This window comes from Neopsephotus bourkii, unplaced genomic scaffold (assembly GCF_033783945.1).
Source record: "Neopsephotus bourkii isolate Nb327-2 ecotype Australia unplaced genomic scaffold, CSIRO-AGI_Nbou_v1 NB_5, whole genome shotgun sequence".
Lineage (NCBI taxonomy): Eukaryota > Metazoa > Chordata > Aves > Psittaciformes > Psittacidae > Neopsephotus > Neopsephotus bourkii.
In genome coordinates this window covers 1,388,891-1,411,847 of record NW_026900522.1, presented here as the reverse complement: position 1 = coordinate 1,411,847, position 22,957 = coordinate 1,388,891, and the positions used below count along the sequence as shown (strand labels likewise).

The following is a 22,957-nucleotide window of genomic DNA, read 5'->3' as shown; positions in this document are numbered from 1 at the left end:
GATGTGGAACACCCTGAACACACAAAATGCTGTGAGCAGCAGACAGCACTGAAGGCACTATTGGAGTATCCCATCAGAAAACCTCAGCTATCTTAGTCTCTTACAGGATTACACAAAAAGGTGTTATTTGTTCATTCCAGAGACCTTTTCAGTTGAAAGTGATGCTCCCTGCAAGTCAGGTAGCCTTCAGTACACAAAACCCACAGTAATCTGAGATAGGATTCATCACACAATCATTAAACGAAGGCATAAAAAAGTACAAGTGCTTATTAAGTTATCACAGTAGAAAATGTAGCCTGATAAAAGCACAATGGAAGTGAAGAGCATGACAGCTACTGCAGAAGGTGCTGCAGAATAACTCTGGATGTAGTTAAGCCCTTCAGAGGAAGCATCAGCAAGAGTCAGAGCTCACTGCCAGCATATAATGCTCCCCTGCATTTCTGCTGGGCAGGCACACTAAAATCAGCCTCTTATTGCCCCTACAGGTTCACTGGACGCTAAGAGTGTATTCACTGAGCAACAAACAGAAGCTGGGGATGGAAGACTCGCAAATGTAACTATGGGTTTGGGGAGTTACTGTTCACAGGAAATCCAGAAACAAAGCTGTGGGCAGGGTTAGCACAGCTGTATGGGCAGACCTAAAAGGAGTGCTTACACACAGTAAATCTGCCTTTTGGCTATTCAGAGGGGATCAAAAAGGACACAGCAAAGTGCTGACACAGAGTAAAGCCACCATGGCAGAGCAATGCAGACAAAGCCTTTAGCTGATACAGTGCTGTTCCTACAAACCCACACTGGCTCTGCTGCTGGCTGCCCATGCTGAAGCTTCAGGGGCTATCCCGTACATAATGCAAGAGCTCTGTCCACCCCTTGTCTCCACAAAAATCACTCTGTTCAGAGCTTGCCAAATCCATTTCAAAGCAGGCTGAGGACCCTGTACCTACAGGTTCTAAGCCATGTGTCCTCCCTTTCAGCGCCCATCAGGCTTCAATCTGATCTGCAGACCAGGGCTCCTGCTTCACCATCATTCTGCAGGCAGCAGCTGTGTGGTACTGCATCTCCAGCCAGAACCAGCCTCCTCTGGCCACACAGTCCCCACTACAGGAGCTGCTGGAAACACCTCCTCTTCCTTCACGTTCCACAGCAGAAGTGCCATACATCAGGAGATACAAAACACCAGCTCAGTTCAGAGTGGGATGGCCATGCAAGAGAGGTGCTAGTGCTCACCCTCACATCCCTGCAGTGTTGGGGCATGCCAGGGGATGTGCCTGTATAGTTAACTGGGCTTGCCCATGCTGCAGCATCAGGCCCTGCGTTAACCCAGGCTGACTTCAGTCACCACCACAGCCTCCCGCATGAAGCTCCTCCACAAGGGATGCTCCACTGAGAACACCTTCTGTCTCTGCTAAAATTTTCCCCTCCTGCCTTTTCTCTATCAGTTCAGTTATCTCAGGACAACACTGCCAGCCCATCTTGCCCTGGTTTTCTTCAGTTAGGTAGGTTGGGTTACCTTCCCTTCTCCACCCAGGGATCACTAAGACCTAAAAGGCTGCACGCAGATCCTATAATCCCTACAAGGATGCCTCACAACTGATCAGCCCAGATGACTTATAAATAGTGGCTATAAACCTTAAGCCAAATTGCTACCTTCAGATAGCATCCAATAAGCACTGACCTGGACCAGTGCTAGGTTGGTGCACAAGGGCAGACAGAGAAAAGGCTCCACTTTGCTGGATCACCAAATTCCACACCACTGCTGTACCTGGGCATGCCTCTATGCTGCCATAGACACATACTATCTATCTCTCAAATAACACAATATATTGTTGTTTCATCTTAAAACACTGAGATGGCCTCAGAACCTGTGAACAATCACTCTGCCAGGTATCACAGCGGGCCAACTGGTTCCCATGAGTGAGCAATGATGCAGCTTATCCTCCCAGACCAGGGGAGATACAGGAAACAAAGTCTTGTCAGCAATGACAATGTTTTAGGTAACCAGGTGAAGGATGCGGTGTCAAGACAGGTTTAAACAGCTTCTGGCTTTGAGGATTTCTGGCTTGGATGCTGCATTTCACACTCACTGAATAAAAATCTGGGTCACAGCCACAGGTCACTTGGATGCCAGCCCTCCCAGTCTTCACCACATTTGACAGCATTTCCAACTCCTCCAGCATCTCCATCTCCTGAGGCCCCTTTAGCCCCTCCAGACCCTCTCTGGCAGCCCGCATGCAGCACTGACCTGTGCACAGCTACCATGTGTCTTTACACAACACACCTTGGAGCATCCAGGACAAGGTGCTGCCCCACAAGAGCAGACTGCCAAGCTACAGGAACACTGGATTTAGCTCAAGTTAAAAATAGTTAGCAGCAAAAGGCAAAAAGAGGTAAAGAGCCTCCACAGGAGTTTTAGGGATGCTGGAAATGATGTACACCTCCGTTACTGGGAGCACCAGTACTGCAGTGGGGAAAGGACAAGCTATTCTGGTTTACACATATCTTCTTACTGGTGGACTTTCAGAGAATGGCTAGGAGGTTCCATGTGGAAACACTAAGTGGAGTTTCATGCTGCTCAAAATGGCTTATTTCAACTGAGAAAGAGTCAAATGCTTTCCATGAAGACAGCAGTGTTTTCACGGTAGATTTCTAGGACACAACACTGGAGAATCAAAAACAGAAACATAGAATTTAATCATAGAATAGCTTGGGCTGGAAGGGGCCTTCAAAGGTCACCTAGTCCAAGCCCCCTGCAATGAGCAGGGACATCTGCAACTAGATCATGTTGCCTACAACCACATCCGGCCTGGCCTTGAATGACTCCAAGGACGGTGCATTCACAGCTTCTCTGGGCAACCTTTGCAAATGTTCTACCACCCTCATCGTAAAGAATTTCTTCCTCAGCCTGAATCTCCCTCTTTCAGTTTAAAACTACCACCCCTCATCCCATCACATCAGGCCCTTACTAAAAACTCTCTCCCCACCTTTCTTTACAGGCCCCTTTTAAGAAATGAAAGGCTGCAATAAGGTTTTTCTGGAGTCGTCTCAGGCTGAACAACTCCAACTCTCTCAGCCGTTCCTCACAGCAGAGACACTCCATTCCTCTGATCATTTTTGTGGCACTCCTCTGGACCATCTCCAGCAGGTCCATGTCTTTCCTGTACTAAGGACTCCAAAGCTGCATGCAAACATTCTCACACTGGATAATGAGAAGGGGGGAAATAAGCACCTCCTAAATGTATTTTACAGCCTTTACCAGAAGACTGGATGTCATCACACTGCGCACCAGCACATGAAGGTAACATGCAACAGGGAGCACATACAGTGGCACGCGAGTTGTTCCCTGCAGCTTAGAAATCTGCAAAGAGGAACTGCAAAGGAAATTCATATTTCCCACTAAAACCAGCATCTGCTTCCCAAAAACTAAATCTGTGTTGGCTGGAAGCTGCTTAATGAACTTAAGATTCCATTACATCACTAATGTCCTAAATAAATAAATACAAAGTCACTGGAAATGCCCATGCTTGGACTGTGTATGGACCAAATGCATGGCACCACGTCCACATGCACAACAGGAAGAGGAGCAGTGAGTACACATATCAACAGGTGATCAGGGTAGAGTTGATTCACGTGTTCCTCAAAGAATATCATCAGATGCAAAGTTTTATTAAATAAATCAAACATCCTCCACTTCTCTGAAGCTTATACTTGTCTAGAAACAATGCTGAAAGGTCTGGAAAAAGTCACGAGGCCATTTGGGTTGAGTATCATGTTTAAAAGGAAACTGGTGTCAGAACTGACAAAATAAAATTTAGAAGCTTTTGCAAGATTATTTGTGTGGTAAATAGTATTTAACAGAACTCACAGTTTTCTGAACAAAGTTCTGGAGAGGGCATGAAAGTTTCTGAAACTCTACAAATACTATTGAAACTTATATACAGCTGCACAGGAAATCCTCTGACTCCTTCTTTCCTTTCATCACCACAGACTTCATACAACAAGAGCTCTTAGTTGTATTTCCAAACATTTCTAAAACGTCTCAGGGTTTCCCAGCAGGGAGGAGAACACTGAGCTGGCACTGAGCAGAACATGGCCACATGCCAGTAGTGGAGTGACCACATCTCATTCTCCCCACAATTCTCCCTCTGAAATGCTCTTCTTCGTATTCCTAAAACCAAAGATAGCTAAAAAAAACCACACTCAGGCTCACCAGCTTAGTCCCACTGATGAGCTTTTTGATGCTAGAGAGTCAAAGCATCTCACAATGATGTCCTGATGTTTATTAACAGCATTCATTAGCTTTATCAGTCCCACAGAGAGCAATTCCTCCTCCCCATACAGGGGACCACTGTTCTCACTAACTGCATCCCTGATAGCCAATCAGGCTACATGCAAGGTCCAAATTCAGACCATGGCAGCACTAATCTCTTTCCACAATGCTGATAGCCAGCAAGGCCTGAACAGATGTGTGCAGAAGCCGACTATTACAGCTGGAATTCTCAGTAAGAAATAAATTAAAACACATCTCAGCTACGGATGGAGGCACAAAACTTCAAGGGAAAACAAGGCGTTATGACCTGCATTAGATTTGCATAGGCTCTGCTGAGGTGATAATCAGCCTCACCATGATATTAACTCCTCATTTGGCCTCTTCACTAATAAAAATAATGGCTGTTGTCAGCTTGCAACAGAGCAAAATTAATGGCAAGGCACCAGCAAGGCATACTGGAGGGATAAGCTAAGCAAACATGCCAGAAGACAGCAGCCTGTCCTTCCAGCTCCCACAGGACACGAGTGGCACCATCAAATCTGTGGGAGCGCCCCGGGCTCACGGAGGCTAGAAGAAGGTACACAGACATAGAAGACATGCTGTGAAAACCATGGTGACAACAAAGCTCAAGGGGACATGACCCAGACAAGCAACAGAAATTGATGCATTTCTCTTGACAAGCCTGCTGTGGACCAAACTCAATAAATGCTTCAAAATACTTTTGTCTGTATACTGATCATGAGGAAAAGCAGTTATACTTTTAGCAGCTGAATATTCCAGCTCATTTTTCACACTGGCAGTGATGGCAAAATGAGCTGTTTACTCATGGTTGTAGGTAACTCTTGACCATGTCTGAGATGCAAAGGGGTGACAGGAGAAGAAAAGTCATAGGGTGGCAGGTGAGTGCATAGAATTTGCACACAGGCAGCATGCACACGAGTAAGAAACTTTGTTGGTTTGGACACACACATTCATTTTGTGGATTTCAAACTCTGAAGACTCTGAAGTTGCTACCAGCACTCACAGTAAATGACACATTGCCCAGCAACATGAATAAACCAAGAATAATTTGATCAAGGCTTAGGTAATCAACTACATGTTTATTACATAAGGCACTATATAAATAAAGCAGCAGACAGTGGGCGAGCTTACTGGGCCATGCTAAAGTGACTAAAGCAGGGCAACATGCTTGTTCATTTATTCATCTTCAAAATGCACATTATTTTTCTCGATTTCTACACATTCACAGCACCTTAAACACAGCATGGTTGTGCCAGACAGCTTAATTTCAGTATCTGCTTTACAATTCCAGCTGAGACCCAAAAAGTACAATGGCCAACTCCACTGGATGCAGTGAGGGACTGTTTGGGCAAAAGAGTCAAATGCAAAGGCTGAAGATCTCAGAAGAGGCTTGGTCAGTCAGGAGAGGCCCAGAAATGCCTGGACTGTGTCTAGGCAGCTTCGGTATCATGAGTTTGCATGTGGTTTTAGCACTGGCAGGGTGATGCTGCAGCTATGGTACAACAGAATGGGAGATCAACCAACCAACTGAAATTCTGATTATTAACACAGTCAATTTATATTCTTCCTATTTCAAATGGAAGGTTCCACCAAAAGTGCTTAGGAGCCCTCTTTATTTGGTCTATGTGTACAAAGGTTGAGAGATGATTTGGTCCGTGCTAAGGATTTCAGACAGCTTCTGCCATGCAGTCAGCCCCGGAGCAGAAAAGAACATGCAGCCTCAGAACGTGTCCCTCACATGATGTCAGACGCAGAACACAGCAGCAGAAAATACCAAGTTACTGCATGTAGGCTGCCCCTCTTCCCATCTGCAGCACGTGTTCATTTATGTGTTCAACATACGCAGTGCAAATACCAGCGTTTTCCAAGTCATGCTGTATCTTGACAAGACACCAGAGCATTCTTCAGAAGGAAACCCACACTCGGAAGTAGCATATCATCAGAGAGGTTTCTTGCTCTTCAAGTGAGACATGGTGGGTTCCCTGAGTCGATACCCTGCAGTACTTTCTCTATTTAACTCTCCCTCATGTATAATAAAGGAATTCCAGCTTCCATGGGTAACTCATGTCCAGAGACAGCTCTTCAGGAATCAAATAGCAAACCATCCAGCCTAAAACTAATGAGTCCATTTTGAATCTCACTGCAAAAATCAACACAGACCACAGACTACTGACCTGCACTGCTGCTTCTTAAGAGAGCATCAATAATCTCTGCAAGCAGCAGTTTCATAACAGTCTCTGATATAACCCTTCCAAAGAAAACAGACAACACAGTGGTTTCAAGATTCATTTACCAAAGAGAAAGCATCATATTCTTTTCTTCTTGGGTGCATATAGATGAGAAATACTCCAGCTCCCATTATCCTTCAAGATTTCCAGAAGCCATGTTCCTAAATGGTTATTTGGATGTAGAAGAGGCAGATGCAGTCCTAGGAAGGCAGGAACAAACTCCCACTCCTCTGCTGAAAGCAGCGGAACAGAGACAGTGAGGCTGCAGCTGCTGGACATCACCTCATGTCCACAGTTTGCATAACACAGGATTTCAGTCTGGGGAGAGATTTGCTCTTCTGAGAGACTTAGTCACAAAAATCCCCTCTGCAAGAAGAGGTTCTGCCTGAGCACAGCTACAGACCAAGAAAAAAAATCTGACAGAAAGCTAAGGACATGCCCTACAGCTCTGTTACTCAGAACATCCCAATGTCAGCTTGAGTGGTGCTGAACAAATATAACCTCCCAGGAGACAGGGGGAAAATTTACATTGTTTTACAGCTTACACTCTGTATGAGAATTGTTTTTCACAATGCTTCCTTGATGCAGGCAATGGCTTGGAGCAAACAGCTGTTAAAATTAGCTTGGTTTTGCCTGTCTGATGCATTGTGCTTGAAAGCTTCAGACTTCTGCTGGACAAATGCACACCCAGTGACCCTGACATAACACATAACAGCTTCTTGCTTTGCAGATGCTACCAGATGGCACATGGGTCAGCAAATATGAACAGTGAAAACCACCCTCTGTGAACAGCCTGTGTCCTTAGTAAGCAGCCAGTATTTCAGGAACACAGGCACTCTTCTGCTGCACCTTGCAACCCACCATCTCTAGTCCATCTAGACATGATGTTCAGCCCATGGTTTGCTCCTACCCCTCCAACCTGGGTTGGCAGGGGCTGAATTAGGTGTCTTGGACAAGTTTCCAGCCCCAGCCACCACAGCCCTGCAGCTAATTCAGCAGGACACTGCAAATCTAAACCAGCTTCACGACATACAACTCCTTCAATACACTAACAGCAACAGCACATTTCATTTGTAACAACTGATTCTGGTAACCAAACTGCTGAAGATATTTTTCCCCCATAAAACTGTACCTACATAGAAATGACTGACCTGCACTTGCTCCTTCTGGCACGTGCTCCTACCAAACACTCATCCCTCCCATCAGAAACACAGGAAACTGTGCCCCACCAACACATAAATCCACCAAGAGATAAATCAGGCTCTGTGTGATAATACAGACAACAACCTCTTCCACACAATAACAGTTAACAATGATGTATAACATTATTCTTTTTGTTCCTGTGGATTTTATACCCTGCCAATGCTTGCAGCTATAAGCATGTTTATTGCCTCTCCTTTACCACTGCAATTTATTTATCTGCTCATTTATCTTCTTTATTATTTCCTTTTAAACAAACTTTTCTATTCCCAGCCACTTTTGTAAACCTATTTTGATTTCTGTTCTGTGTTTAAACATCTGTCCTGCACTGAGGAGTCCAGAAGTGCAAACTGGGTTCCAGATGAGGTCACCAGGCACACAAAAGATATAATGTCAGTAAACAGGATACTGAAGAGCATTTTAATTGAGTCAGCTATATTTAATTACTAATATTAAAAGTAAATTTAAGATTACCTTCAGACTGAAACTTAAAATCTTTACCTATATCTAGTGGAAGGTGTCCCTGCCTGGGGCAGGAGGTTGGAACAAGATGAGCTTTAAAGGTCCCTTCCAACCCAAATCATTTTATGATGATTTCTCCATCATAGATCTTCACTTGGACACTCTGGCACAGAAAAACACCTCCTGACACCTCCGGGAAAAAGCCAAAGATTCTGCCCTGGCAGGGCAACGACCACCTCCTCAGATTTGTGCTTTTCCAACCTGACTGCTTCTCCAAGTCCAAAGGCTGCGGATGGGGGTTACCACACGAGGAAGTTTCCTCAGGATGCCTGCTTCACATTTAGGACCTTTGGAACATCCTTGCCTCCAGCTCATCCCAGATCCACCGGGATCAAAGTGATAACGACACTGGAATTCTGTCCAGGTAGAAGAACCCTAAACCTCCCGGGGATCTTCACTTCGGAGCGTTTCCACACCAAAATCACTCGCGGTGAAGGCCCTGCCCGCCGCCCCCCGGCACGATGCCCCCGCCGCCCCGCGCACTCACCGTCAGGCTGCTCTCCTTGCTCTGCCGCCGCGGCGCCGCCGGGGACCCCGGGGTCTGTGGAGACAAGCGGGGCACATCGTCACGGCCGCTCTCGAAGCCCAGCATGGCGGGGCTGGAGCTAGGCGGACCCCATGGCCCAGCGGCTCCGCTCGGCTCGGCTCAGCTCGGTTCGGCTCCGCTCCGCTCGGGGTGCAGTGGAGGCGGTGCCGCCGCCAGCCCGCGCGGCCAATGGCGGAGCGCGCTGCCGAGCAAGGCGGCCCCACCGCCCTCCCGCCGAGCCCTCAGGGCGGCCCCGTCCCGCGGCGCTGCCTCTGAGGGGAGTGACCGCTCCCCCCGCGCCGGTGGCACAGCGGTGCCCCCAGCATGAGCGTGTCCCGACCGGGCACCAGCGCCATCCCTTCGGGTACAGCCCGAGACCCGCGGCCAGCTCCGGTCACATCGTGTCCTGGGCCGAGCGCGTTGCACCGGGACCGGGCTGTGCTGCCGCTCCCGCCGTGGCTGTTGTGACAACCTGGACGGGGAGCGTCCAGCTGCTCTCTAGGAAGCCGTAAACAAGGCCTGGCCCTGCGCCCAGCACAGCACAGCTCCGCGTTGTTCTCCGCTGTGGCTTTTTCCCCCCTTGACCTGCTTCCAAGAAATGTGCCTGAGGGATCTTGCCAGCGTTTGTTCGAACGATGGCTGGTGCCCAGGCCTAAGAAAGCATCCTGGAGGATGCCTGGAAGCAGCTCTGCAGCAGGAGACAGCCTGTGCCAAGCACAGACAAGGAGGCAGTCAAGGCGAAGCAGCTTGGGGTGGCCCAAGACAAGCAAATGGGAGAGGGACTGTCCAAAGTGTAAGAGGGTGCAGAGAACAGCTTCTTGCAACCAACAGTTCACGGTCAGATGTTCTCCTTACTAGGGACTCCTCTACAAAAGCAGCCAGCTCCCAGGAAGAGCAGGCTCTTGAGTGAGCATGGACATGAGCTGCTGCTAATGCAGCCGGTTATAAACTAGTTATAGGCTCAAAGCAGGAATGAAGCCAGGATTTCAAATTGAGAAAAACTGTAATAAAGGAGCAATGGAAAGAATGTATCACAGAGGCTGTTAGAGTAAATGAGGAAAGTCATGAAAGGGATTTTTGTCAGTCTGATGGTTGAGGCAGCTGAGCAAAGCAGTGCGTGGTAATGGGCTCCCCATGTAGCTCAGAAGTGAATTTTTCCAAAATGGTGGCTATAAATGTGAGTCAGGCTCAGCACTGTAAAAATGGAAAATAGCAAATGTTGCTACAGAGGAAGTTTTGGAGGTGTCAGTTAATGTGACTTGTGAACCAACTGCAAAAACACTGTGAACCAGATACCTTGAGAAGTGAATGTTTTGCAAAAGGCTTACCACAGCTATTTTAAAAGGAAGGCACAGCCTGCACATTTATTTGGGTTCTCTGAGGGTGTCATGGCAGATGTGTGGACAGGGGTGTCTGACAATGCACTACACTACACCAGGCTTTAAAACTCTTTTGACCTAGTTTGGTCATGGGTTTTTTATATGTTTTTTTTATATGCTCTGCCTCCAGCCTGTACAAACAGCTCAGAGAAGAAGCAGCACAGGCAGTGCAAGATGTTTGATGTGGAAGGAACAGGGAGTCCAAAGTAAGTGCTGAACTGTGTCATGGGAGATGAATCCACTGGTGTGGAAGCAAAACCAGAAATGCTAACTTAGCTGCAATAAGAACACATGAGGGCAAGGCTGAAGGCCACTACTTAGGAGACAGTGGGTGAGAAAGTGGGTTGAGGCAAAGCGGGACAGTTGGCAGACAACACAAAATTAAGACCAAGAAATAGGGAACATCAGAGAGATGCTGAAAGCAACAGGCAACCCTTGTCAGGATGGCAGCAGCACACAAATCATTTCACTGGGAGTATTTAAGGAGTTGCACTTAGAAGAACCTGTCAGTTACTACACAAATGAGGCAAGAGGACTCAGGTCTAGTACCATCAGGGTTATCAGTGGGCAGGGAAGCACAACCCTACAGAAGTACAACCCACCAGCTATTCAACTGTTGTTTTGGCAGGGAGTGAAGAGTTTCATGGGAGAAGCTGGAGGAGGGGCCCTGTGCTGCATCTGCAGACCTGTGGGGAAGACTCGCCTGAGGACACAAAGTGGTACAAGAAAAAGTGCAGGGATATTTACTGAAAACTTGGACAAACAGGCAGAGAGACCGTCCACGGGTCAGTGATGAGATGGGTGAGGCACACGCTATGTCAGGCACAGAGGAGGGTCTGTAAGAGGACATGCAGGAATGGATGAAGTAATTGAGAAACAAGTTTCAGACAAATTCTTTGTGAATACTGTCTTTGGGAGGGAAAGCTGGAGCTACAAGAAAACACAATGAGATACAGAAATGGGCAGATGTGCAAGTCTAGAGAGAGAACTGTGCTGGAGACAGGCCCAGGCTTCTTGCTGGAGTGGCAAGAAAATTTGTAGGGTTGTTAATAGTGACTGAAGTGTCAGAGTGATAGGATGAAAAAATCCCAAGTATCTTGGCATTTTGTACATCTTTACCAGCCGGACACAAAGACTATTCTAGATGCAACAAATCTGGTCTGATCTGGCAGTTCCAAAAGGAAAATGTCTCTTGACCTCCTGCCCTGGGCATATTCCAAAGTTACTCAAGTGGAGACCCATGTATCCATGGATAGCTGTTTGAACTTTTGCCCCAGACTTACCTGTGGATCCCCACTGGCTTTTCGAAGGCTCATATGACCAGAGTCAAGCTGGTGTACTGGGGTCCCAGAGATGTAGTAGCCATTCACTGTAAGAACAGATGAAGAGTTAACAGGCTTGCTGCTGGTAGCAAATGAATAAATACACATTTAAAAAACTATAATCACTAATCGAATAGACAGATATAAATCAGTGTCTTTTTTGAATTAGCAGTGCTCACTGCCTCCTGCCTAAGAAACTACAGATGCTTCTCCCCATTCCAACAGGCTGGCAATGTGTTGTGTTAGCTCCAATCCAGAAAGACCCCAGAATTGCACTCTACAGAAGCTCAGCTGATGGAGCCACAGCAGGCGCTTATCAGCAGTTATGACAGGAGTTACTGAGCTGGAAAGAGCTAAGAAAAAGAGATGCCCAAACTCAAAACATCTCCCCTATCATTGTTTGGTAAAATTATGTGTTTGAGGAAGTTGGGTATGTTGTATTTGGTTTGTGTGGCAAGGTTTTGGTAGTGGGGTGGCACATGGGTGGCTTGTGTAGAAGGTGCCAGAAGCTTCTCTCGTGTCTGATAGAGCCAATGCCAGCTGGCCCCAAGAGTGACCTGTTGCTGGCCAAGGCCAAGGCCATTAGTGACAGTGGTAGCACCTCTGGTACCATGTATTTAAGAATGTGGGGGAAACTGCACAACAGCAATTTCAGACAGAGAGAGGAATATGTTAGAGAAAACTCTCTGGACCCCATCGTCAGTGCAGAATAAGGGCAGGAGGTGCTTCAGGTACCAGAGGAGAGGTTCCCCTGCAGCCTGTGGTGCAGCCCATGGTGAGGCAGGCTGTCCCCTTGCAACCCATGGAGGTCCACAGTGGAGCAGATACCCATCTGCAGCCCATGGAGGTCCACAATGGAGCAAATATTCACCTGCAGCTTGTGGAGGACCCCATGCTGGAGCTGTCTGCTTCCCCTGCCCCAGCAGAAAGCGGGACTGGGAAAGGCAGCCTATCTTCCCACTGAGAGCCAGCAGCCCTGCTGGCTTGCTGGCCCACCATCTGCCTCCCTGCTCCAAGGAAGAAGCTATCTCAGCTCTGAGCAAATACCTCAGACACCCAGCCAGAAGATGCATCAGTAGGGAAACGACAAGAAGATGTATCAGAAGTGAACCCCCCCCATATTCTGCCACACTTGCATGACCAAGTACATTAAATACACTTCTCAGGTAATCACAGCATTTTCCTTTGCTCTGCTGAGTGGTGGAAAAGCAGATTCATCCAATGCAGTGGTCAGTCACAGCAGCAAACAGTACCTGCAGAACTCTTCTGTGACACAGGGCTCTTTGGAGTCCCAGGCACGCTGCTTGGCCGCTCCCAGGTTGTTTCTGTTGAAGGGAAATGTCAGTGTAAGGGTGAGAGAGGCCTTGAACATACACCAGAGTTACATGTATTATACACAGACAAATGGGTCTGACTCTCAGTGTTCTCTGACCCAAGTTCTCACCCTGTGAGGAAGGTGCCTGCACTTCCCATCTCCTACCATCTCTTTCTGCTGTTGCTCCCCAGCCCTGGCTCCCTTGTCAGACAGCTGGGATGGGTGGAGACAGAGCAGACTGGGAGCTGCATCACTGGTTCTTCCAGTGCAGATCTGCCCTAGGGATGTGCTCGGCAAGAAAGAAGGGGTACAGCAATAGCACACATCACTGTAAGCTGGTGCCACGATGACAGCCTTTCCAGATGGGGTTAAATCAAGCTCAGCCCAGAGTCCTGCCTGCAGCCCACTGTGGACACCATGACCTACTCAGCCACAGTCACTGCAGCACAGCCAGTCATGGCCCTGACCCTGGGAACAAGGACCAAGCAGTGGCAGTGCCTTCACCCCTGCTGTCTGCATCAAAGGCAGCTGTGAATGACTCAGAGATGTGGTTTTAGTGACATATACACACACCATAACATTTTTTTCCCCCTCAACAAAGCTATTTCCCTAGCAAATCTCCCTTTTCTTTCCACTTGGGCTGTTTAGCAGCTGGGATATGCAAATGTACGTCACACCAGTTTTGACACTCAAAAGACTGTTGATGCTTTCCCTCTCTGAAGTTTCCTCTGAAGTTTAGCCATTCTGCTCATTTTGTCAGCAAATGGAAAATTATTTTTGACCACTGAATACGGACAATTTAATTGCAAAACTTTGTAAAAGCTGCAAACAGCAGACAGTGGAGTTACAACAGCAACTTCTTCAGAAGTTGAGCTAGAAAGCCCAAACCACCATTCCTTTTAAATAAACCAAATAAATAATACTAACTGACTGCCAATATCAAATAAGAAAATAAACAAGTTAGTGTAATCATAGAATCATAGAATGGTTTGGGTTAGAAGGGACCTTAAAGCCTCATCCAGTTTCACCCCCCTGCCATGAGCACATTCCAGTAGACGAGGTTACTCCAAGCCCCATTCAGCCTGGCCTTGAACACTGCCAGGGATGAGGCAGCCACATCTTCTCTGGGTACCCTGTGCCAGCACCTCAGCACCCTCACTGTAAAGTATTTCTTTCTTACATCTAACCTAAATGTCCCCTGTTTAAGTCTGAACCCATCACCCCTTGTCCTATCACTACAGTCAAAGGCTTATATAGGCTACTTCGTTTGAAACTCATTCTCAAAATCCCAACCAACAGCCATCCAACCATGCCAAAACTGAGATCCTGCATCTCTCTCAAGTGGTATTGGAGCAGGAGAGAACCCTTGGGCATAACAGTCTAGGGCTGGCAGCCAGTGCTTCCGTCAGGGCACATGAAGCCTTATATCCTGCGTGAATGATGCTAACAGGATGCTAACATGCTTCAAGAACCAGTAAAGGCCTATTGGGTAAAGAAGGGAATACTGTTTTGTCAATCTTTATACACATATTAATGCAAATACATACACATACTGATGTCCTCAAGAGTTGCGTTAGGTTCCTCATTTTGGGAAACCCCAAATGGGGGAAGGTGCCATCCCCTACACCTGTGATGCCCAAATACTTGAGACATATTCCCTGCTTACCCCTCTCTTCCCTTCTCCCCATGCCACAGCCTGCTTTCGCTTGCAAAGAAAAATACTCTGAGCACTGAATTTTCTTTGCAAGTGCAAAACCTGGTGGACAAGCAGCTTTGATGAATCACGGGAAAATGTTTAAATTTTACTCAGCTTTTTGTGAATTGGGAAGCAAGCTAATAAATTCCATGCTAGGTCAATGAGGAAGAACTGGAATGTGTTTTAACTACATAGAAGGAAAATTAAATGCTAGGAGTTGTCTTTTGTGAGTCAGCTTGTCTTGGCTTCAAATACTCAAATGCATGATTAAATAAAGACAAATTCTAATTTACATTTATTGTAATGCAAAGGTAAACAACAGAATATGCTGCCCACGTTTCTCGTAATGATTTATTTTTGTAATGTAACTTGTTGGTTACTGAATAGTATGAGTTGGCTTCAAGTAAAGCCCTTCAAAGAATGGCTTTTGGGGATCCATGTGGAGGGGCTGTGGTGTCCCCTTATGCTGTGCCCAAATGCACTCAGTGGGTTAACACACTTTGATCAGAACTGGCTTTGACATCAGCAGTAAAAGCAGTTACCTTCATATTTGGCTTCAGGCTTTTTATGCCAGCATATCCCTCAACAATATTTTTGCATTTTTGAGACTGTACAAAGAATGCACTTAAAACCTTGCAAATATATTAGAAATGTAATTAATCAGTTAAAATAACCAACTGCTTCTTGTAATTCATTTCTCCTTTGCCTGCTAGCTGCTGTGAAGATGGTATGAACTGACTGATTACTCCCCTCTGCCATACAGAAAGCCCAGATACATAATTTGCAGGAAGAAATCTCATACATGAAAGAGCAGCGCCCAGCGCTTTGCGTATTTGTGAATTCAACCCAAAGCACTCAGTGTCTGGACAAATTTTCTAAAATAAAGTGATTGTTGGGCTATGCACATTGAAAATTCATAGAATTATAAAATCCAAGAGGTTGGAAAAGACCTTCAAGTTCATCAAGTCCAGCCGTTCCCCCAGCACTGCCAAGTTCACCACTAAACTGTGTCAGTAAAGGCTTCGTCTACAAGGAAATAAAATCTTTTATTGGGTAGGAAATGAAAAGAATACGAGTGTTTTAAACCCATTTACTTTGAGTGCTTGGAGGAAAAAAACTCCACTTCTGTGCACACAGTAAAAGAGGGATTGTTCTTGCAGCCAAAGTAGGGATAGGAACCAACCTCCATCAGGACTGCACTTGTAATGCCATCTACTGGAAGCAACTAAATTTACCAAGATAGTAACATCACAGAGTTCTCTTCAGCTTAGTCATGATCAGAATGAATGGGGAAGGCGGATGATTGTTTTTCAGAACTACACAGAAAAGGCTTGGTGAGAGATAACGCCCTGCTTAATACATCCAAGACAGAGTCTTGTCTTGGCGTACTAAATGCAGCCTTTGATCTTCATGCTTGGAAAATTTGAAAACTACCTGTAAACATGATAAAATAATGATCAGTACTATTAAGAATAGATTCAATATCAGGCTAGATTTTATATCCCACACAATCTTCCAGAGAGGGTGTTAGAGTCAGGCTAAAAGCTTTCACTCTTTGAGAGTGTAATTTATCACTGGCAGACCAATATCTACAAGTTCTGCTCTCCATTATCAGACACATGTTCATTATTCAATTTAGCAAATGAAGGGAAGGAATAATCAGTAGTTTCCTTGTCACTCTCTGGACCGTGAAGGTGGTTTGTGAACAGAAAGAGTCCTGCAGCCCTGGGAGATACCCTTTGGAGCTTTGGAGCAACCTTGTCTAGTGGAAGGTGTCCCTGCCCATGGCAGGGGGCTGTAACTGGATGAGCTTTAAGGTCCCTTCACAGGGACAGCTTTGGCTGTCCCTTCACAGCCAAACCAGGCTGTGATTCTATGAAGCTATTACTCTATGAAATTACTGTACAGCAAGGCCACTTGTTCAAACTGAAATGACGTAGTGAGAGGAAAAACATTTACAATACCCAAGCTCTACGTGCCAACAGAACCAAAGAGGACTTTCACAGATGTGGTTAAACATTTCCTCCCAAAGGAAAGCGGAAACCTGGGGTGTCTAGGGGGAAAAAAGTTCACTTTGCATCTGTTTGGTAGAATGAGAAATAACATGATGTGTCAGGCCTTCAGAGAGCCACACACTCTGGGACATCATGTCAGTCAAGAAACACAGCTTCTGAGGAGGTCCGAATGCTGATGATTTTTGTGATCAAAGTTGTAGCAGCTGAAGAAGGAATGTGGTGTCCCTTCTCCATGATCCAGCAGCACTCTGAGGTCAAAGCAGCTGCTTTCTAGACTGAATTTACCACATCAGCCAAACATCAGGTCTTTAACACCTAGCATAATGCCTCCTCAGTGTGCTCATACTGCTTTCAGGACTGGATTTAGTACCTCTGCATTCTGTCATGTGTAGTGCTATTTTAGGAACTAAATGCTCCATAGTTTCATCAGCCAAACTATGAGAATACAGCAGAGCAAGCCAGAGGACCTCTGGGTCTGCTTAGTGTGCAGTAACTTTCCCTGGTCCAAAGGATCTGTAGCAGCTACAACCTGTCACTCCCACAGCACCTGTACTGGTGCTAGCTCATGTCTTTATAAATAGATTTGGAGTTTGGTTTGATTTTAATAGATCTCTTATGCTGAGCAGCTCTAAACCCAGTTACTGCCCTGAATAATGTGAAGCTGTGCAGGCTGCATCAGTCACTGGTATGGATCATAGACTCACAGAACACCAAGTTGGAAGGGACCTCATGGATCATCTGGTGCAACCTTTCTAGGCAAAGCATGACCGAGAAAAGATTCCCAGCACCCTGTCCAGCTGAATCTTAACAGTGTCCAGTGCTGGGGAATCCACCACTTCCCTGGGGAGATTATTCCAGTGGCTGACTGTTCTCATGGTGAAAAATTTTCCTACTGTGTCCAATTAGAATCTCACCAGGAGTAACCTGTGAGATACATTCTATTATTAATAAGACATTATCCCTGTCTTTTCCATGAGTCCTTGTAAAAAGCGAGTCTCCATCTTCTTTGTAAACATCTTTTAAATACTGGAACACAGTGACACAAATCCAGTTCTCTCAGCCTTTACTCACATGTATGGCTTTCCAGTCTTTTGACCATCTCTGTGGCCCTTCTCTAGATCATCTCCAGCCCATCCACATCTTTTTTGTATAGCAGGAACCAAAACTGAACACAGTATTCCAGGTGTGGCCTGGCAAGAGCGGAGTATAGTGGGGCAATGACATCTTTATCTCTGCTGGTGATGCCCTTGTTGATGTTCCCCAGCACCCTGTTGGCTTTCTTTGTTGTAGCAGCACATTCTTCGCTCCTACTGAGCTTGTCCACCAGGCCTGTTTCCACAGAGCTGCTCCCAAACTATTCCTTAAAACATGAAGGATTAGAAGTGATTTTTGCACTAGGGTAGAACAGGCCCCACAGTCTTACCTCATTGTTTTTGGATTCACTTTGCTTTTGCCAATGGCATGTAGGAACCACCCCTATGTGCAGATAGTCTGCTAATCGCTTGTCCTTCCTTTGCTGCTCCCCTGCATGTTTCTAGGCTTTTAGCAAGGTTTCCAGCCTGGCTGTGGCTCCTAACAGTGCAAAGATTGGTTGGACCTGTGAGTGGAAGGGAGTATAAACAGCCCTGATTTGGAAACAGGTTTTCCTTTAAGAGCTGAATACTGCAGTCCCCAGTCCAAGCCTCCAGACTGTTTGAAGCTGGCTTTGCTGGAAGGAAACCTCAGCAGCCGGAAACAAAGTGCAGTCAGTGCTTTCACACCTTATCTCCCCTTCCTGACTAAGATCTTCCCCACATTTGTGATGAATCAGAAGGGGTTTCATGGCACTTTAATTTCATGGTATTGTGTGTGGGAGAAAACAGCCTAAAGGAAAGTCAGGGGGAGTGTGGGTTTGTGCATGTAAGGAGGAGAAATCACTTGCAATGCCCTAAGACTGGAGTAAACCATTCAAAACTTCTGAAGCCGATGAATGGGGGAATGAGAGTACAAGGAAAATGTTTTCCTCCTATTCTGTAGCACAAGATTTTGTTTCATTGGAATGATGAGGTCCAAAGAATTAACTCCAGGCTAGGAAGAACCATCCTGCTCACCCCTCCTGACCTCCTGCAGAGTGTGAGGACTGTCCTGATTCAGCACAACAGCTCTCTCATCTTTATGCTCCAACATTTTGATCCAGTGACCCCTGCAGAAAGGAACCTATGGGTCACCTATAGCAATATCACCTCCGAAGGCCCAAACAACCAGCCCATGCACAAGCCTCTGAACTGCAGCATGATCCTTCAGATGCTAGTCTTCCCATTGCATTGCAAAGTCACACTCCTCCATGGGCCTCCCAGGACCCTGACCTTTGCTTCATGCTCATAATGAAGAGAGACAAGAAAAGCAGCAGAAGTGACACATGCAAATCTCTCTGCACCTGCATGGGAGATTTAATCTCACAAGTGCTGTAAGCAGAGCACCACGTAGTACATGAACTACTTCAGCACGAGCTGCCGTGTCAGAACTGAAATCCACCTCCATCCTACAGGCAGTTCAATTAAAATCATCTAAGGCTGCCATATCCTCAGTCCCAAATTAGCACCATGGATACAGGCACCATCCAAGAGTTCTTGAAATCTTTCGTCCATGTGTTGAGGATAGAGGTGCTTATCACTACCTCAACAGCATGGGAAAAGCTGCTGACAATAGTCCTTACTTGATCTCTCAAAATGAGCACTGGGAACTGTACCATGCCCCTCCTTTTGCAAACACTGTGCAACAAAACTGAGCCCTTCACTGTAGGCTTAGCAGTGATAATAATGCTATTTCCAACATTGTCTGAGACACACTTAGTTTTTCTAGGTTTTAGGCCACTTTACCAGGGCAGGTTTCTTTATCACCCTTTAGCTGAGCATCCTGTATCAGAGAGAAACTGTCACTAAAAAGTTTTATATGTACAAGACAAAATATATAATAAAAATATTTGATACCTCTTTGGTGTTTCCACAGATGGCTCACTATTGGAGCTACAGTTCATAAGTTTACTTGGAGCAGGTGTTGACCGTAGCTGGTGAGAAATGAAAGAAAAACCTCAACCCACAGACTAAATCCTTCCAGGCTCCTTAACTGACTCAGAGAGATGGGAAAGTATCAGGCAGGGGAAGTACTACAGTAGGTCATGGTTATATTCCTTCCATCCACTGCTCTCTCAATTCAGGTTTAGCAAGTACTTCAAAAGAGGCAAGAATTGTCTCAAGTGGTGAACTGCCTCACTGCCTTCCAGCACTGCAGTCCTGGTTGTCTTCAAGTATAGACCCCCTCTAATGCATCTGACTGTTGATCCTCAGGCTGATATGTGTACTCTGGATCTCAGGGATGGGACAGGGTGTACTGACAGGAACTCTGGGAACATACCTATTTAAATGAACTACTGAGTCACCTGCCTTAAAAAAATGGACTGTTTTCAGCTCACTTTGAGGTTGCTTTTTTAATCAAGCAAAGATAAAATAAATCTTGTTTATTCTCTGAAAATAAAGAGCTTGAGATTTGGTAAAGGTTGGAGGTAAAGTTCCAAAATGACTAACTTATCAACAGCCTTAGTGGCACCCTTAGCCAAATTCATTCCAGGCTGTGCTTTTTCTGCCAGGACAGATCTCATATACATTTCCTCTGCAGAATTAGGCATTCTGTGTATTTACCCTGTTCTTTTCCCCACTCACGGCAGCACCAGTGAAAGTGCAGATATCTCTGTGTGATCACAGGGTAGGAAATTCTCCTACTTCATCTGTTGTCATCCTCCAATTACCAAGCCTTTATTAAAATTGCTTTTATATTCTTGGTATAGGTCTAGCTTACAATGGTGCAGTAAGCTGGTGCTTACTGTACCTGGTGCTTCTTAATCTTAATTGCTTTAATCCTTTTTATGTGCTTACAATGCTTAAAAATTGTATGTCTGTGGAAAGAATAGTTGATCTTGCAACACACTAATGCTACAGTGCTCTCAGGTCTGGCATTCCACAGAAGCTATGAGACATAAATGTAGTGAATGATGAATTTTAGGAGAACATCAAAACACACAGAAGTCCCTTTGAGTTTCCATGGGTATTCTCTGACCTGGTGAGTGTCCTAATCACAAAGGTGTCACATACAAGATGACCACCAGCACTGTTGCCATGTTTTACAGACTCAATAGAATTGGGTTGGGTTGGAAGGGACCTTAAAGCTCATCCAGTTCCAATCCCCTGCCACAGGCAGGGACATCTTCCACTAGACCAGGTTGTTCTGCCCATGTTCTGCCAGGTACTGCTCATGACAACAGCCCATGGGCAAGGCACAAGGAGGATTAGGTTGTTGGAGTTTCCAGCTGTGGTTTCCAATGGGGCTTAGATATGTCAGTGATCAACCCCTCAGATCAGGATGGTTTTTTAGTAGATACTAGTTTGGTGCTGGGAAATTTACTTGCAAGACAAAGACAGCACCACGCTGGATGGAAAGGACCTGGTTGCTCACTAGCCACAGGATGCTGAAGGTCCCTAAGCACTGGGTTTGTGAGGGAAATGCAATGCGTTTACAGCACTGAATTTTCACCTATTGTTTGAGTGCCACCTAGAAAAGCACAGTCTGTTGTTTCTGCTCTTCCTGGGGTCAGTGGGCAGGCTTCAGGTTGCAGTGGTTGCACAGCTGGATCAAAAACTTGCTTGGAGTTAGGAGCATCAGCGAAAGAAAGGTGAAGGGTAAATCAAAGTAAGCAGGAAAGGGTGCTCAGGGCACAGAAACAGGAAAGATGGCTGGTGGTACCAGGAGGACACTTAAGTAATACATATTTTTTTCAGGGAGATCAAGAAAATGTTCCTAAAACTCGGAAGTGCTGGACTTGAGATTCCTGTCACAGAAATGACTGCTTGCAGCCACACATTTCAGTCCCTGCCCCAACCCCTGCTGTTGCAGGTGGCATTCTACTAATGATGTTTGTGACCATGAGACTATATGGACCTTGATTAGGATTGAGATAATGTGAAAGCAGAATTCCCGCTTTCCAAGAGACAGAAAGCCATTTAGTAAATGGGCAGAACACAACACCACAAACAAGAAAAGCCTGGATATAAGGACACACCATGTAAGGCTGACCTCAGCTGAGAATGCAGGATGGCAGCATGCCACACACACGCTTGTGTCAGAAGTATATAAGTCATCTTTAATGTGATGGGCAAGGTAGCTGGCGTGCTATTGTTTGACTAATACAAGAGGTATTACAGCTGCAGCACATCACAGGATTTCTTCAGCATAATCAAATATTTTCCTGCTGAATCTACCACCCACACAGAGCTGTAAACCACTCCCACAGGCACAGAGCAACTTCACGGCTAACCACAGAGTAGCTGTGCATTCTGGGCACATGTAATCCTGGGAAAACACAGAGGCTCTGCTGTAGTAAGCTGCATGAAGTTGAAGACATGGTATCAGTGATCCTGATGCCTGGGCCAAATATGAAGCATTGTAAAGCAATGCAAGTGGGAAGAGCAGTGCTATTGTCCTTGCTTTGGGCTCTGGAAACGCCAGCTAGAAGCCTGCTGCCAACCCACCCCAAACCAGCAGCAAGTAAAATACCCTTCGTTATTTCACAGGGACTGTCAAGGTAGGAGAGATACAGAGCAGAAATTACTTCATCTAAATTGCACCTGCCTCCAAAAGACCCACAGCTTGTCCAGATGTGCTCAGCACACTCTGCCCTCTCTCCCAGACAGAGTTTCTTCCTATTCACAGTCTCCCCATCAGCTCATGTACATTAAAGGTTTTGAAAGCTTCACACAGTGATTTTGCAACCCAGACCCGCTGGGGACATTTATTTCTTGAATTTCCAGCAAAATGACTGAGCTTCTTGCTGACTTGCTGCAGTGGTACCTGTCTTGGGAAAGGAATAGGCAGGGATATCCCTGTACAGGCAATCTCAGCTGCATGGTGGACACAGGCCACTGAGGGGCTGGCAGAGGTCTACAGCACCTCTACGTAAACACCGCTTTACTTCTGTGATGCCACATAGAACAACGCTCACACAGATGGAGGAGGGTGCATAAAGCACTGGGTGATGTGTCAGGCTGGGGCTTGAGCCAGCTCACTTGAAATATGAAGGCCACAAGATAACTGGCAGTTTCTGGAGACCTTACTTCATGTGTCTCCTTGCAGGTCAACAGCAGGGCTGACCCATGAACACAAGGAGTGCAGATGGACAAAGGCTGGAGCCCCCCACTCTTTGCTGATGTAAAGCCTTGTTAAACCTCAGAGTGACTTCTCAGGGTAACCACTGGTCTCCCATTCGTTGCTCCAACAGCGGAAAGGTTTCCCCTCTGCTGAATAAAACCTGCAAGTACTGCACACAGAAATGCTTGTTTTTTTTCAGCTCTGACCCAGTAGTTTCCAGGACATAGAAAAACTCCAGGGCTTACAGCTTTTTAACACTTGAGCTGCTCTCTGCCCAGCTCTAAGCCAC

General features: G+C 46.1%; 1 protein-coding gene across 2 annotated transcripts in view; it reads right to left on the bottom strand.

The window, feature by feature from the left end:
- GAS7 (growth arrest specific 7) overlaps positions 1-22,957 on the bottom strand; it is a 90,626-nt gene that overhangs the window by 26,298 nt on the left and 41,371 nt on the right. For both annotated transcript variants that reach the window (XM_061367015.1, XM_061366942.1), the window contains exons 3-5: positions 12,719-12,790; positions 11,427-11,512; positions 8,726-8,779 (exon numbers count right to left, since the gene is read on the bottom strand). In XM_061367015.1, coding sequence (XP_061222999.1) covers positions 8,726-8,779; positions 11,427-11,512; positions 12,719-12,790 — 212 coding nt within the window. The remainder of the gene's footprint in view (positions 1-8,725; positions 8,780-11,426; positions 11,513-12,718; positions 12,791-22,957) is intronic.